The sequence below is a fragment of the Hippoglossus stenolepis genome, chromosome 14 (assembly GCF_022539355.2).
Source record: "Hippoglossus stenolepis isolate QCI-W04-F060 chromosome 14, HSTE1.2, whole genome shotgun sequence".
Lineage (NCBI taxonomy): Eukaryota > Metazoa > Chordata > Actinopteri > Pleuronectiformes > Pleuronectidae > Hippoglossus > Hippoglossus stenolepis.
In genome coordinates, this window is record NC_061496.1 from 9,305,668 (window position 1) to 9,321,736 (window position 16,069).

Sequence of the window (16,069 nt, forward strand, 5' to 3'; positions counted from 1 at the left end):
TTTCTTAGAGCTACAAGAGGAAACTGATAAAAACCTGAGCGCTGAACAGGGAAACCACAGTTGTCAGCTGCTTCTCTTTTCCTGTCAGCATTCGCTTTCACTTTACCAACAATCTATCAATTTAATGTGAATTGATGATTACATTTAATTCACAAAATCATAATAACTTCTGCCAAGGAAGTTATGTTGGTTCGTTAGTTTGTTAGTAAGCAGAATTACACAAAGACTACAAAACACATTTCCAGTTAAATGTTTAATAGGTCCAGTTATAATTTCGAGTAGCTGATGTGTAGCATTTTGTAAAGTTCATTTTAAAATGAAAATAAGGGAAAATGTGTAGAAGACAATTAAAACCCTGACAGTTGGAAAACAATAATTTCAGAAGAGTGAAGTATTTTGTTTAACACTTAATTTTTCAGGTGTTTGTTCTGTAACTGTGCATCAGTTCAGTCTGTGGGATGAAAACAGTTGAACAGCGACGACAGTAAACTGATGATGTTGTTACATCTGCTTGTCTAAATCAGGAAATTGAACTTCCTGTCAACAGACACACACACACACACACACACACACACACAGCGCAAACGCAGAAGTAAAAGAAATGCCTGGTTTACAGGAACAAATGATCGAGAGGACTTTCACTGTTCAGATGTAAAGGTAACTGTACAACTTATTGAAATCAATTACCCTTGATATTGATATATTGTTTAAAAACTTTTTATACATTAACTGCTGAGATATGTCGGTGTTTGATTTTATATTGACAAGAGCCACAATGCAATGTGGTGAATTTGTCGCTTCCATGTTTGAGTGACAGGATGTGTTTTTAAAACTATGATCAAACGATTGTTTCATAAAGGGTTAGTTAAACCTAGTGATAGATTATATCCTTAACTGAGTTTTGTTTATATATATGATCATTTTCTTAGTGAAAATAAACAGATCGTCAGTGTTATCAAAGCAAACAAGGCAAAGAATTCTAAAATCAAATATTGAAATGTGGATTGTGTATCATTACGTATAGCTTACGTGTTCCTCTGCCTGGTGTAGCTACAGCAGAACATGGTGAGCAGTTCTGTGACACATCATGGAAATCCCCACAAATCTTCATTTGGCATTTCCCAAGCATCATTTAGTGTCACAGTGGGAGTTCTACTCAATACAAACTTTGCTGAAATAAGTTATACTTCATCATGTATACATACAATTTAACTTGTCACAAAAAAACCAAAAGACAATGCTTGTCATGCTCTAGAGTTGTTATGACCTTATAACTAGCTTATTATGCATTTATATCTAATTACAGTTTTACATTTCATTTTATTGGTCTAAAGACAATGTATTTTATAATAAACCACTTAACTAAATAAAAGTACATCAAACAAATGTTCAATGTGGTGCCTATAGATAAAATACATTTATCTTCTTATAACAGCATATTTCCAAATATACTGATGACATACGTTTTTATATATTATAAATATATTTTATATAAAACGTCTGTGAGTATTTATGTTAATGCATTTGCTGTTGTTAATTTGGTTTAAAATGAGAAATAAATGTATCTGTATTAAGAGTAATTAACATAAAGCAATGGATCAAGAGAAATGACATTATATTTGTCAAGATAATCTTAAAAATGAATTTTCATTTTACACTGTTTAGTTCCTGTAGTGTCACTGGAGCAGCGTACGAGATGATCTGAGAGGAGCTGACAAACTCACTTATGTTCTTATGTTGTATCATTATTATTTATCTTATTAAATTTAGCTTTACTAAAAGTGTATTGTTGATTATATATATTCTATTATCTTAACCATTTTTTATTGTTGTTTTTTCTATTGTTGAATGTTTATGTTTAAATTTGTATCCATCTTTAACATTCTATGTTTTGTCGAACACCTAAAACGCATTTTCCGTTGCCTTTGATTTGTTTGAAAGCTGCTATTTAAATAAAGATTAATAATACTTCCTCTTGTTGTTGCATGTGTTGCTGTCGTCATCAGGAGTAACCATGGATCTCAGTGAGGAGGAGTCAGCTCCTCTGGTGAACAGTGACCGCGGAGGCAGCCACAAGTCCAGTACGAGCACTGGGCCCAGTTTACACGTGAACCTCTACTTCTTCCCTGCAACAAAGGACGCAACAACAATACACATTTCCTGTGGCCAAATCTCTGCTGAACATGTCTGCATCCAAGCAGGAAAGAAATGTGGTAAGGTGATCATAATGGAGAATCATGACTTTGACCGTGTGCAAGATAAACTGTGATTTCTACGTCTATTCTCTTTGTACATTCCTTTCATTTCTGCTCATTCAGTTTTGATTCAGATTGATCAATTTGGATTTGACTCTCGCTGGGTATGAAGAAAAAAGAAAAAACAACAGGCGACTGCGCACACATACTGGCCTTAGATTGTTTTGTTCATTTACTAACTTTCAATTTGCAACTTACCATTTCTTTGCTGTGTTGAGAACCTGTTCGTGACGCCAATTTGTGATGGAATTTTTCCGGAAGCTGGTGAAAGGAGAACTCAGGCAGCAGCTGATGTCTTATGCAGAAGATTTTAATGTAGACTTGATGCATCAAGGAGACCAGAAGGTGGAACAATGTACAAACACTAACAGAGTAACATGAGCAACTGTCACCCCCAAGTCTGAAGATGTCTCCCACAGCCTCCGCATATATCTTCCTCTACTTGCGTCACCCATTCCAACAGCACATTCACGAATGTCTAGAATTGCTGTCACTCTCTATGTTACATGTAGGTGTTGGCATCCTATTGGCTAGTAAAGCCTAAAGTATGCATTCCTAAATCAAGTTGTGTCCTCACTTCTTGCCACTGGGGAAATATTCAAAAGAACTGAAGTGGATGCCTCTCTGTGTGGGGCATCTGAGTTAGATATGAAAGTCCATGAGCGTAGACACCACAAAGCACTGTTGGTTGGTCCTTTATCTATGACCTGACGTTGAGTATTGCTTGGAGAGTAGTGAGTGTGTGTGGAGTTAGACCGGCTCTATTCTCATAATTTATTGTAAGTCACTTTGGATAAAAGCGTCAGCTCAATGAAATGTAATCTAATAATGGCATTGTGCAGATGTAATGTGTGAGGATGGTCAAAAATTCTTCAACAGAGCCCATTACCCACACTAGGCCAGAGATGAGACGCTGATTTTAATGTCCTTCTCCAGGAATCCTACCAGTGTACCTGGGTCTTTTTGGGTTGGCGTCGTCCGACTTCTCATTTTGGTATCCTCCATCGCACATGTTCAACACAGATGAAAAGCTACAGGTCCACTTCAGAGTCAGGTAGGACGAAAACTCCCTGAGGAATCATACAGTCACTCATTTACTTCAGAAAACTACACGTTAACGTCAACGTATTTCATGGAATCAAATGATTCAAAGTTTAAAACAGGGACTTTGTGAATTCTTAGCGTTATGGTTGTCTGCATAAGATGATGAGTGATGGATTTCTTTTTGGTTTGCAGATTTTTCTTTGGAAACTGGTTTGGTAAAGGACCAAGAACATCGTACCGCTACGGTCTGAGCAGAGACAGCAACACTCCGGTGCTCGACTGCAGTGTCATTGACTATCTCTTCGCTCAGGTAAAGCAGAAAATGTGTAATTGATCAAAAATCAATTTCATTCATTCACTCAGAGACAAAATGCTGGTTTTATATTCTATTTTATTTGAATATTGCATGATACACTTGAATCAAATATATATATATTTATAAAAAAATATTTTATTCTGTGAATGTTATCAATATATATATTTTTTTGGTTGTGCCAACTTTTACTGTTGTAAAAATGCAAATGGTGAATATTGCAGATTGTTGCAAGGTTTGCAGCCAGAAACAATTGCATGCATTAAATACAGTGTCACTCATTTCTTTTGTCTCCCAGTTGCGAAGTGACTTTATTGCTAGTGAGGCAGGGGTTTCTCCTCCTCTGAGCACTCAGGAGAAATGTCTCGGCCTTGCAGTACTGGACCTATGGAGAATGGTTAAAGAGCGACACCAGACTGTTAGAGAGCTCTGCAAAACAGTCAGGTATCTATATTTGCATAACATTTCATTTTTGGCCAACACCTGAGCTGAATCCTTGTGGGATTTTCCATTCATACATACAAGATATTCATATTTCAGCAGTTTTTGAAAGGAGTTGTCCTTTTGAGTTTGCAACCACGTCGCCACATCCTCTACTCTAACTTTTCAGCTACAAATCCTGCCTACCAAAGTCACATCGCCATGACATCCAGAGACGAAACCGCCTGGATCGTTATCGAATCCGAAACACCCTCAAGCGTTTCTTAAAGAAGCTTGGAAACTGCTCTGTGGATGCGTGCAGCTTGAAAGTCAAGTACCTGATTGAACTGGCTTGCATCGAGCCCTCTCTGGGGAGCGAAACCTTCAAAGTGGGTCCTGCTGCCTCCCAGGAAAAGTCACCTTTCAGTCTGGTGCGGGTGACTGGGGAAAGTGGAATTCAAACCAGTGGAAGTTCCCTGGTAAGAACAAGATCAATCAGATGACACATATTGGTTGGTTATGCTACTCTCTGCAGTTTAATCTGGATTATTTAGATCTAGGTCAGGTTGTCTTGTAAAGCTCTTTTGGCCTCACATGTGTGATAACTTAACTTGACTTAAAATGTCAAGAGATTTGAATAAATAATCAGTATTCAATTCAATAAAATGTAATTTGTATAGCGCCTAATCATAAAGTACATTATTTCAAGGCAATTTACATACTAAGGTCGAAACTTAGTTATAAACCTGGCGTATATCTTCTTTTTTAGGAGTGGCAGACCTTCTGTGATTTCCAAGAAATCATTGACATCAGTATAAAGAGGGTGTGTCAGGAGCAGCTTCCCCAAGACAGTAGGATGGTGACAATAACCCGCAAAGATGATAGACACTTGGTAAACGCCACATTCTTCATTTCCCTGTTAATTGTCAATGTTAATGTTTTCATAATATATTTATTTGTTGCAAAATATGCATTCCCACCACAGGAAGTCAAGTTCCAGGGTCTAAGAGAAGCACTTTCGTTTGTGTCACTTGTCGATGGCTACTTCAGACTGACCACGGACTCTAGCCACTACTTCTGCCAGGACATTGCTCCCCCGAGTATTCTGGAGGGTGTGAAAAACCATTGCCACGGCCCAATCACGTGAGTCATTGTGAGAAAGTCTGAACCCAATGGAAACATTCACCAGCATCTGTTTTTAGATGTTTATTTTATATCTTGTTTGATCAGATCTGAGTTCGCAGTCAACAAATTGAAGAAATCTGGATTTAAAGGAGGTAAATTCCTGGTCCGGCAGAGTCCGAAGAACTATGACAGCTTCTTCCTCACTGTGTGTGTTCAGGTAAAGGTTCCGGTTGAGGCCACATAACTGACATATAGACATAGATTAAGACTGATTACTAAACTGCTCTGAAGAGTTTAGTCTTTAAACTATAAGCCTCTGTCTGCGAGTTTATCTCTATGCAGATGATGTGCTCATGTCACAATCGAAATAAATGGTAACATCTTCACCCAGTAAAGGTTGAGGGGTTGGGGCTTAAAAATAGTGAAACTTAGATGTTTGCAAAAGTAAATCCATCTCTCTATGTCACATTGTTCATGCAGTGTATATTTCTACAGACCCCACTTGGACTCGACTATAAAGACTGTCTCATCATTAAGAATGTGCACTTCAGTCTTCCTGGTGTCCAGAAATCCTTTGCCAGCTTGAGAGAGATCACCAGTCATTACCAACACACCAAGCTGCTGCTGGCTGAAGTTCCTGTCAAGTTGGGCCACTGCTGTCCACCCAGACCCAAAGGTTTGATTCCCAAATTAACCCATGAGCACCAGGATATTACTGAACATATACTACAATACATTTAGAGAACAAAACACTTGATGACGCTATGGTGCACAACTGAAGCTATGTCCCTAACATCCGCTGGTGGCCACTAACACCTGTTAACATCTACTGGTAGTTGGTAGCTTAAATTGGGCAGAAGACCTTTAACCAAACAAGGGATATTCAACATCTTGTCCGATATTCTAAAACAAAGTGGATACATAACTCTATTAATTGGTGTTGTCCTTTGTTTTCTCATTTTTTTGCTATTGCCACAATGTGCTGGTTGAAACTGTCTTCAAAGATTTATGAGGTGCTTTGTCGTAGTAACACCTAGTGCATGCTGCGTTTGTCTTATCCACTGTGAGCATACAGCACGTGCTTGATTATTTGCTCAATTTAAACAGGCAAAGCGGGCAAAAGTCAAATCTACCTGTATTAACATGCACTCCAGAATCACATTCAAACTGTTGAAGAATAACAATTTTTTTTTGCTGTGCATGTACACATCAGGTTATAGCCACCTCTTATATTCATGTTTTGAGAATATTAGTAGGAAAAAACAGCATTCTGATGCAATCGTCTTATAACCGTCTCATGCAGGGGTGTGATCGCTCTGTTCATCTTAATTTTAAGTCATGTAACAGTTAGTCAGCTAAGCAGAGAGATGAAAAAACAAACTAAAGTCTACATGTTTAAGCAACTTTTAATCTGATGTTGTGCAATAATACATTAAACGTGACACCATTAAATGGTGTGCCTTTGGGCATTCAACAAATTTGGTTCGCAGAACAAATATTGAATATTAATATTTAAAATATTAAATTCACACTTATGCAACATTAATGAAAACAACATTTGTGAAAGAAAAATATTTATTATGAAGATAATAAAGTATAAAAACACAAATTACTAAAGGTGTACTTACTATATAAATATGTGTATGTGAGTATGCGTGTGTGTGTCTGTGTGAGTGAGTGTGCTTTCAAAATGGCGGCAGGCCACTATGAGGGCAATAAACCATCCCCCCTGGTATGTTTACGACATGTGGCGGGGGTCAGAGAGACGTGTGGGGAGATATGCGTGTGTGTGTGTGTTGGTGCCAAGTTAGAGAAAGTAGCTAGTTGCATGCAGAGAAAGACTGTGAAGAGCATAACATAACTAACATTAACTTTCAAATAACTTATAACCAAAATATCAAAGCAACACAAATCAAACTTATAAACATCACACAGAATCGAATAAACTGTCTTTGCTTAGCCTAGTATAATTATTAAGCCCAGTTGTATTACCCGTCCATGAAAAGGAAAAAAACGTTGATGTGCAGTGATGTGCAAGTCCAGTGAAGTCGTCTTGCTGGTTTGTGGCTCCTGTTTTTGTGGTTCAGTTGTGCGATGCAGCTGTTTGCTGAAGTTCTTAGGCAGGCTCTCGCGTCGCTGCCTTTTGGAAGGTTTTAGCAGTCTGCTCCAGTCAGGCCTGCTTGAAGGTTGGTAGAGCTTGGATTGGGAGGAGGTTTCCCTGGTGAGGTGAGCTGCAGAGCTGCACCTCTCCTCCATGGAAGTTGAGCAGAAAGAGTCGAGTCGAAAGAGTGAGAAAGTGAGCTGGACAGCCACACTTCTCCTCTCGGAGAGTTCAGTAGAAAGAGCGTGAAGGAAGGGAGAACTGAGCTTATATTGGCCTGGTGACCTCATGGGTGATGGGGCCCAGAGTGACCAATTGTGGTTGAAACTTGCGTCCCTGGTCAGTTTTCACACCTCTGTGTGACATTGAAGCACCCTGGGAGACTGAGTTATGGAGGATCTGGTTTGTCTCCAGAACTAAGAACATGTGGTCAAGCTTTGACTACACATGTAGGCCGAACTGTAGTTCACAAATACCCGGTCCCAACACTGAACAGCATGAAAACTATAACTACGATATACGTAAATTTTAATCTACTAACTGATTTAGGTGTTCAAATGCATCTCACTTGCATAATATTATCTTTATCCTGATTACATTCGGACCTTGTGGTGGTTTGACTGATTGGACCAAAATCCATCCTCAATGTGTCTCTGGGGCCTTCACACCTGTACTTTCATGCGGTGAAACACTGCTTAAACCACCCAACACCCAACACCTCAACCTCCTGCTTGGACTGGACTATGTTCCTTCATGTTTTCATCTTGTGTCGACTAACTGGCAGTATAAATGTACGTTGCTGTTTCCACAGAGCGCACAAATCTCATCATCATACGCAGCAGCAACTCTGTGGAAACTCAAGGCTCCCCGTCACCTGAGAGGAACAAACTCAATCACATCCAGTTCCACATAATCAAATACGAAGACCTGAAATGCGTGAGTGTGTAGACACGACTTCAACTGTATCTCCCATTATGATTGTTACGAATACTGTGATTGTGCTAAAACTGCTCCTATGACGAATGCAGTATTATTAAAATGAAAGGTAGGTAGTTCTTTACGATGGAGGGAACGTAATTTTGTTTTGTGTTTTCTTATAAGGAGGCAAGCCTTGGACAGGGATCCTTCACGCGGATTTTTAAAGGCCACAAAACTGACATTCACGAGGGGGAGAAACACGTGACAGAAGTCCTACTGAAAGAGCTTGATGGCGCTGACAAGAATTGCTGGGAGGTTTGTCTTCTAAGATTTAAACACACAGAAAATATGAATAGTTTTGTCAGTTATTCTTATTGATTAACCAGATGTGTTCTTGTCCTTTCTTTCTCTCAGTCATTCTTTGAAGCTGCCAGCTTGATGAGTCAGATTTCACACAAACACATCCTCCACGTTTATGGCATCAGTGTTCATGGAGTAAAAAGTATGTTTTATCCAAACTGCACGTTCCTCTTATGTATGACTATCACTTCATTTGCAGATTGTTTGCCTATATGCGTTAGTGTGCTGTGACCTGTATATAAAGATGGTCGACATGACTGTTCCCGTAAAGTGAAGCCAAAGTGCCTTGATCGCCACCTGGTGGCTGGCTGCAGCATAGATCGTCAATCTTCATCAATCTCCGTGTCCTTGGATGGGACATGGACCAAAATAGAAAGTCAAAGTAAACATCAAATACATTTTTCTCAAAGATGGTTTCTGTCATTTTAGGTCATTCTTATCACACTGGTGTATGTGTTATTAGTGATGTAAGTGTCATTAGTTATTTGATGCTATTAAAATAGGCTGAAATGTCATAATTTAGAAAGAGATACTGAATGAAAACATGAATTCATATTTAACAAAAAAAAACAATGTTACCTCAATTGACCCCAGCTCAGTCCTTGCGATGTGGGTGAGTACTTCTGAGTCCATGCTTGCTTTTGAAGAACAGCTGTTGAAACAAACCTCATTGTGCCTCGCAGACATCATGGTGCAGGAGTTTGTCAAGCACGGGGCCCTTGACCTTTACTTGAAGAGAGGGAGATCTGTGTCAGTGAGCTGGAAACTCGACGTAGCCAAACAGCTCGCATCTGCCCTCAACTTTCTGGTGAGAGACTTTCTGATGTGGTCACACAAGTAATGACTGCATCACGATCCACAGCATCTATCTATCTATCTATCTATCAATCAATCACAATGAGCAGACAGTAACATGTAAGTTTCCCACAGGAAGAGAAAAACATTGTTCATGGAAACATATGTGCTAAAAACCTGCTGCTGGCCAGAGAGGGCGACCCGTCACAGGGCTCCTCCCCTTTCATCAAGCTGAGCGACCCGGGCATCATGCTGGGCAAAGATGGTAAAACAAAACAGTTCTATAATCCCAACGTTAACATGCCCAGAGAAGTTTAAAATGTAATACAGGGATAAAGTGGTGATGTTGTTGTCTAACATTAATTATCCATATAGAAGATTTATCCATGACAAAAACGTAACTATATAAATAAGCATGAATAAGTATTCTTTACTCTTTTCATACTATGATAATCAGTGCCTTTGCATTAATGCATTTCTGTGTGTTCAGTTATCCTGGACAGGATCCCATGGGTGGCCCCTGAGGTGCTGGAGAGCCCAGACAACCTGACACAGGAGTGTGATAAGTGGAGCTTTGGTGCCACTGTGTGGGAAATCTTCAACAATGGGACCGCTCCCCTGCGAGGCTGGGACCTGGAACAGGTACGTCCACTTCTCTCCTGATGAGTCGAACAAAATGCACATTGAATGCTGATCTGGTAGCATGTTGGATGTGCTGCACATCCAATAACCTGCTTGTGCTCACTTGTTTCGACTGGGGGCAGGAAGAGCATTCACCTGACAAACAGGTCAAATAGCAAACAAAATAATAATAATAATGAACCAAATACAACAATTACATTAAAGCAAATAAGAATAAAGAGAAGAGAATATACCTATTCCAGTCATTAATGTATGTGACCGCTGTGTTTTCTGTAGAAGCGTCAGTTTTATGACGGGTTCCAGCAGCTGCCACCTTCCCAGTGGACGGAGCTGGCGGATCTGATCAGTCAGTGCATGTCGTACCAGGCGGACTTCAGACCTTCCTGTCGCAGTATTATCCGTCAACTCAACAGTCTGATCACTTCAGGTAATGATGTGCATACATACCTACCTCAAATTCACATTTGATCCGTTGAATCCGTTCATCAGTGTTGCTACTGATCCAACAGGAGGAAAAATAAAATTTAAAAGTTGGCAGGCACAGTTGTCAACAGTTTGGGGGGTTTGCCTCCTTCTTTTTCATTTTAACTTGTAAAGCACCTTATAACTGTTTTGAAAGCAATATTAATAAAGTTTATTATTATTATTATCTGCGCCAAGGCCAAACAATCAAGGGATCCCCGGCGATAATCAGCATCAATGATGAGCAGCAGGCACCCACTAATAAGTGCACAGTAAACAAATACGAATAATGTGGAAACACCAAATTGCACACACTCATGGATATCAGTCCCGTAAATATGTCTAATTTATTAATTAAGATACATTAATTATTACCTGTGAAACAGGTGATTGCTGCCCCCCACATCCCCAGTGACCACTGACTAGTTCTTCTTGTTTCCTGGCAGATTATGTGATTTTGCGCGCCACTGAGCCTGTCACACAGAGCCCAGTGTGGAGAGCCCTCAGCACTCAACATGACCAGACACTGTTTGAGGAAAGACACCTACGCTACATCACCCCTCTGGGAAAAGTAAGTATGAGACACCAGAGCAGCCACAGGACCATATCTCTATGCAATGTTACATACTAAGATCATATGGTTCATACTTAATTTCTGGGTATGACAAACAAATGCGTGACTCAAAACTTTTCCAGGGAAACTTCGGCAGTGTTGAACTCTGTCGTTACGACCCGCTGGGTGACAACACGGGCGAGCTGGTCGCTGTGAAAAAGCTGCAGCCCAACCAGCAGTCGACTCAGGAGGACTTCCAGAAGGAAATCAAAACCCTCAGCGTGTTGCACTGCGACTACATCGTCAAATACAGAGGAGTCTGCTACAGTATGGGTAATGAAAACACGCAACATAAACACACAACCCTTTTCAAAACGAGCAAACTAGATCAACAGCTTTGAGCCGTTCGCTGCTGAGAATATGCATACTGTGAAATCTCAGTCCATTTCAACAATTCCACTTATCTTTTATGACCACCTATCTGTTTGAGGTGAGGTGTAGTTATGATTTGGAGTTACTATATTCAGCAGCTTTGCAGAACCATGGTGGAGACCATAGACTCTCACTATCCAGAAATGAAACTAAAGTATCCTGGATATGAGCGTAGCCATCTTGCATATTCAGAACCAGAGTCTACACAGTAGTGATTAGAGGATGGAGCCACTTTATCAAGATCCTGTCGATACACGACTCGACCAATCACCAGTCAGTTTGAGCTGTAAATCACGATATTTTACCTCAAATTAACGATCTAATACAAAATGTGCTAGTAAACTAAAAACTTGAACAAACACCAGTATGATAAGAACTACCTTAAGTGAGAGAAACCATCTTGAAGAAAATATTTCTATTTTCTATTTGGTCCATGTCCCCTCCTCAAACATGGAGGAGACATGGATTAATGACTTGTACTGCAGTATACTTTTGGGTAGCTGTCATGTCGTCCATCTTTAAATACAGTCTGTGATGGAGATTTATTATGACAAATTTCAAATGATTCCCATGTTTTCCCTCCTATGGCAGCATATGAAAGCTGTAATGTTGATGTGACTTCAAAGTGCTTGTTTGGATCAAGACCAGAAACTCTTAGGATTTACAGTGGAAGATTTAGCTCAAACTGATGGGACAGCCTTGTCAGATCTTGTGCGTAATGACTTTAATGTTTGCATGTTCACAGGTCGCCTCAGTATGAGCTTGGTGATGGAGTACCTGCCGTACGGTAGCCTTATTGGCTACATGGAGAATAACCAACATAAAGTCAACACTAGGCGGATGCTGCTCTTTGCTTCGCAGATATGTAAGGTAAGAGTCAGCTACCTGTAGATCAGACACTAATCTGTATATTAAGATTGACAGCTCCCCAAAGGTGAAGCCAGTGTCTTGATCACCCCCTGGTGGCTGGCTGCAGTATATATCATAAACCCATCATAGACTCCTGCTCCAAATAACGTCATCGGTGCAAGATGGTAGCGTTCTGTAAATGGTTGTCAATCAAGTTCAAAAGCTTGGTTCGAGCCAAATGGGATTTTATTATTTGAAAAAAAAAATCTCTAACCTGGTAACTAGTCGTCAACTTACAGTGACTTGGATTCTTTTCCTATACATTTACTAATTTTGCAATGTTTGGTTGCTTTGTTTTGTAATGTTGCATTGATTTTGCATTTGTCCAGTACAAAAATATTCCACAGGAATGCTCCAAAAAAATCTAAAGGTCATTCCACCAAGAAGATTGACAGAAATTCTTTCAGAGATGTAAACCTGCTGGACTAATAATTGTTTATTCTGGAGAAATGCAGGAGGAATTCTGCAGAAAAGGAAAAACTGCTTTCCGAATCCCTGCATTATGTGACTCTTGAGAGGAATCTGAAACCCCCCTCATGCATTAGTATTACAGTTAAAACTTTCAAAGCAACAGTGAAAGAACATAAAATTAAAGCATGCTGCAAATGTTTTATTGTTTAATGCAAAACTAAGACTCATCTTAGCCTCTATCTTACTTGTGGTTTCAAAGATCAAATTCACGTTCACGGATTAAACAATGACGTGGACAAAAAGAGATGTTTGTTTCATTTTCTTCCGTTTCATTATTTCCCCAGGGGATGGAGTACCTGCAGACTCTGCGTTTCGTTCACAGAGACCTTGCAGCCAGAAACATCCTCGTGGCCAGTGAGATGCTGGTGAAAATCGCTGATTTTGGGCTGACCAAGATTATTCCTGTTGACAAGGAGTACTATCGTGTCAAACAGCTTGGCGAGAGCCCCATCTTCTGGTAGATTTCTTTTAAATCATGTTTGGAATCTATGCTTTTTAATCAGAAGTAATAAAGCAGAAATCTATCAAATTATGCAGGTTTTTTTTTTTTTACACCTGCTGTGAAATATCTATCAGCAGCTCAGTGGAAAGGTTTGAGGAAGCCTGCTGTGTGTTTGAAGTGGAGACGAGACAACTTGGCTGGTAGTTTCCAGTCTTTATGCTACGCTAAGCTAACGGAATGCTTTTTTTTTTTCATATTTAACAGACAGATGTGAGAGAGCATCAATATAAGGAATCGAAAAACAGAAAACATAGTTTTTTGAAATTTTTTTAAAAGACAAATGAAAGTTATTACATTTAAAACCGGATCAGGCCTTTAAGATCATTCTGTAGGTTAGCTTTCATATCTTTAAATTGAAGATTACATTGGGTTCAGGAAACTTGAATGGTCTAACACTGCTCATCTAATGCAGGTACTCTCCAGAGTCCATCAACGAGTCCAAATTCTCACACAAATCAGACGTCTGGAGTTTTGGAGTCGTTCTTCACGAGCTTTTCTCCAACTGCAACATGAACTGCAGCCCAAAAAGAGTAAGACACATGGGCGATATTTCAACAGTTTAGTCAAACCCCTACTCCTTACTATCTTTACCTATTTAAAAATCTGTGCTACTATTTCAGCTGTACATGCAGGAGATTGGACACAACGTGCAAGGTCAATCCATTTCAATGCATGTGGAGAATATTCTAAAGACTGACTGGAGGTTACCGGCTCCTCCACACTGCCCACCCAAGGTACGTTGACTCTGCTGTATGGTTTATTAGGTGAAATGCAATAGTCTTTTATTTTTATTTTTGAAGACCCTCATTGTCATGACTGGTGATAGCAGCACAGGCAGGGAAGATCCAAGCACAGACAGGCTGGTGAAGTTACTTTAACAGAACAAATGATGAGTACCAAGCTTATAGGCAGACAGTTGAGCAAGCAGGCAACAGACAAAAGCAAGCATGGTGGTGGCATTCAAAGGTAAGAAGAAAAATAATCCCTAACACCGGGACTGATAAAGGATTTCTTAATCTTAAATAAGGACCACATGTGACACATGCCAAAAATATTAGTTTTCCTAAACGTTTTTTTTTTTTTAAACGGATAATCTTTAACACTGTTGTCCCATCTTTCACGCTCAGCAAAATCACATTTCATATTCTTCTCGTTGTACCACCAGGTGTACCGTTTGATGAAGGAGTGCTGGGCGTACAACTTCGACGAGCGGCCATGTTTCTACAGCCTGGGAAACCAGATTGAAACGATCATGCAGGATGACAGAGAGAACCCTAAAGGCTGAGAAGGAGCTGCTTCGCACCTCACAGCAGTGCTCAGTATGAAATGACAAAGTGTCCTTCACTGTTGTGGAAATTCATTTTTTAATGCAACATTTCCTGGTCCGATAAGAAACAAGCTGCTGAGGAAATAGCATCATGAATTCCAAACTGTTGCATAGTAGGTACAGAGACATTAACATTTTTATTGCTTGTTTGTTTTTATTGTATTGTTGTTTTGGAGGGGTTGTTTGTTATGGTCTGTTGTTGAGATGCTGAGCAAGACAAAAGGTTTGACCAGTCACTCCTCTGCCTCTTGACCGACACATCATCAAAGTAAAAGTTACAACTCATTATGCTACATTTCATCATAATTTCCAACAATTGAGTTTATAAAAATATCCTTTTATCAAAAGATTGTTTTGTTTCTCTAGGTCCTTTTTCCTATAAAAATCTTTTTCAACTCCAGAAAATTTGACCACTAAGTTCATAACCATTTAAGATTGAAAATGAGAAAATTAAAGTCTAATAAGTTATTTGTTATGTTGTTTTAGTACATTATATTGCGTGTAGTAAAAAATTCCCACGCACTTATTTTAAGCATACACCTGCAAAGGCCCAAACCAACGAGCCAACAAACGAACAGAGGTTAAAACATAGCCTCCTTGGCAGAGGTAACCATTGTGTAACTAGTGTGAACGCCCTATACAGCTGACCAATCACACAAGTCAGTAACTTTTCATTCTTACCTAAGTGAAGAACATTTCATATTATTTTAGCAGTGTCTCTAAAGGCTGTAGTTCAGGTTAGGTACATACATCATAGAGCTGGAGGGAAATAAAATATTTGAGGGATTGAATATTTGGAAAAGTCCTGCTGTGACCAGACACATCCCCATTGTTGTGGACATTTGTAACACGTCAATAGGAAGCATGGTAAAGCACTGGGACATTTTGTATGTGACCAAAGCTGTATGATCATCCAACCTTTCTTGGATCTCTTTAGTGAAGAATGGGAGGCAGAGACCTTTGCTACCAGGCTCCTCTCCTGGGAAACCAGCTCTCAATTGTTTTCAGGTCAGACGTAAATCTTCCTTCTTCTAAAGCTTATAATTAGGTTCGTCAAACAATGAATAAATCTCATCTATTAGTGATGCTGCTGTAGGCTGAGACTGCTGGGGGAACTCCCATCATGCATTGAGCACCCACCCCCTCATGTATTTTTAACTCAGAGATATTTCCAAAATGCATTTTTGAACTATGCTATGGGTCATTTCCTGACTTCTTCGTGACGTCACTTCTCATATGATGGGATTAATTTCATGATCAATATAAAGTTATCTTAGAAAACGTTTTTTTTTAAAAAAACATATTTTTGTTGACTTAGTCCAATCAATTACAAAAGAATCTAGAGATACCGTCTCAAATAATGATTACACCAAGTTTGGTGAAAATCTGTCCTACACTGGGTAACAGTTCTATCAACCAGCTGTAGAAAAGTGAAAACAA

At 39.5% G+C, this 16,069-nt stretch overlaps 1 protein-coding gene across 1 annotated transcript; it reads left to right on the top strand.

The window, feature by feature from the left end:
- The first annotated feature begins 541 nt into the window (after nucleotides 1-541).
- Nucleotides 542-14,976, top strand: jak3 (Janus kinase 3 (a protein tyrosine kinase, leukocyte)). Its single transcript, XM_035177147.2, has 24 exons — nucleotides 542-657; nucleotides 2,007-2,213; nucleotides 3,192-3,309; nucleotides 3,492-3,609; nucleotides 3,911-4,056; nucleotides 4,223-4,511; nucleotides 4,802-4,924; nucleotides 5,018-5,175; nucleotides 5,263-5,374; nucleotides 5,653-5,833; nucleotides 8,070-8,194; nucleotides 8,360-8,491; nucleotides 8,591-8,678; nucleotides 9,220-9,344; nucleotides 9,467-9,596; nucleotides 9,822-9,973; nucleotides 10,250-10,400; nucleotides 10,882-11,006; nucleotides 11,132-11,321; nucleotides 12,166-12,290; nucleotides 13,085-13,257; nucleotides 13,715-13,832; nucleotides 13,923-14,036; nucleotides 14,468-14,976. Exons 2-24 carry the CDS (start codon nucleotides 2,015-2,017, stop codon nucleotides 14,585-14,587), a joined length of 3,312 nt encoding a protein of 1,103 aa, XP_035033038.1. The 5' UTR covers nucleotides 542-657; nucleotides 2,007-2,014; the 3' UTR covers nucleotides 14,588-14,976.
- Nucleotides 14,977-16,069: the final 1,093 nt, after the last annotated feature.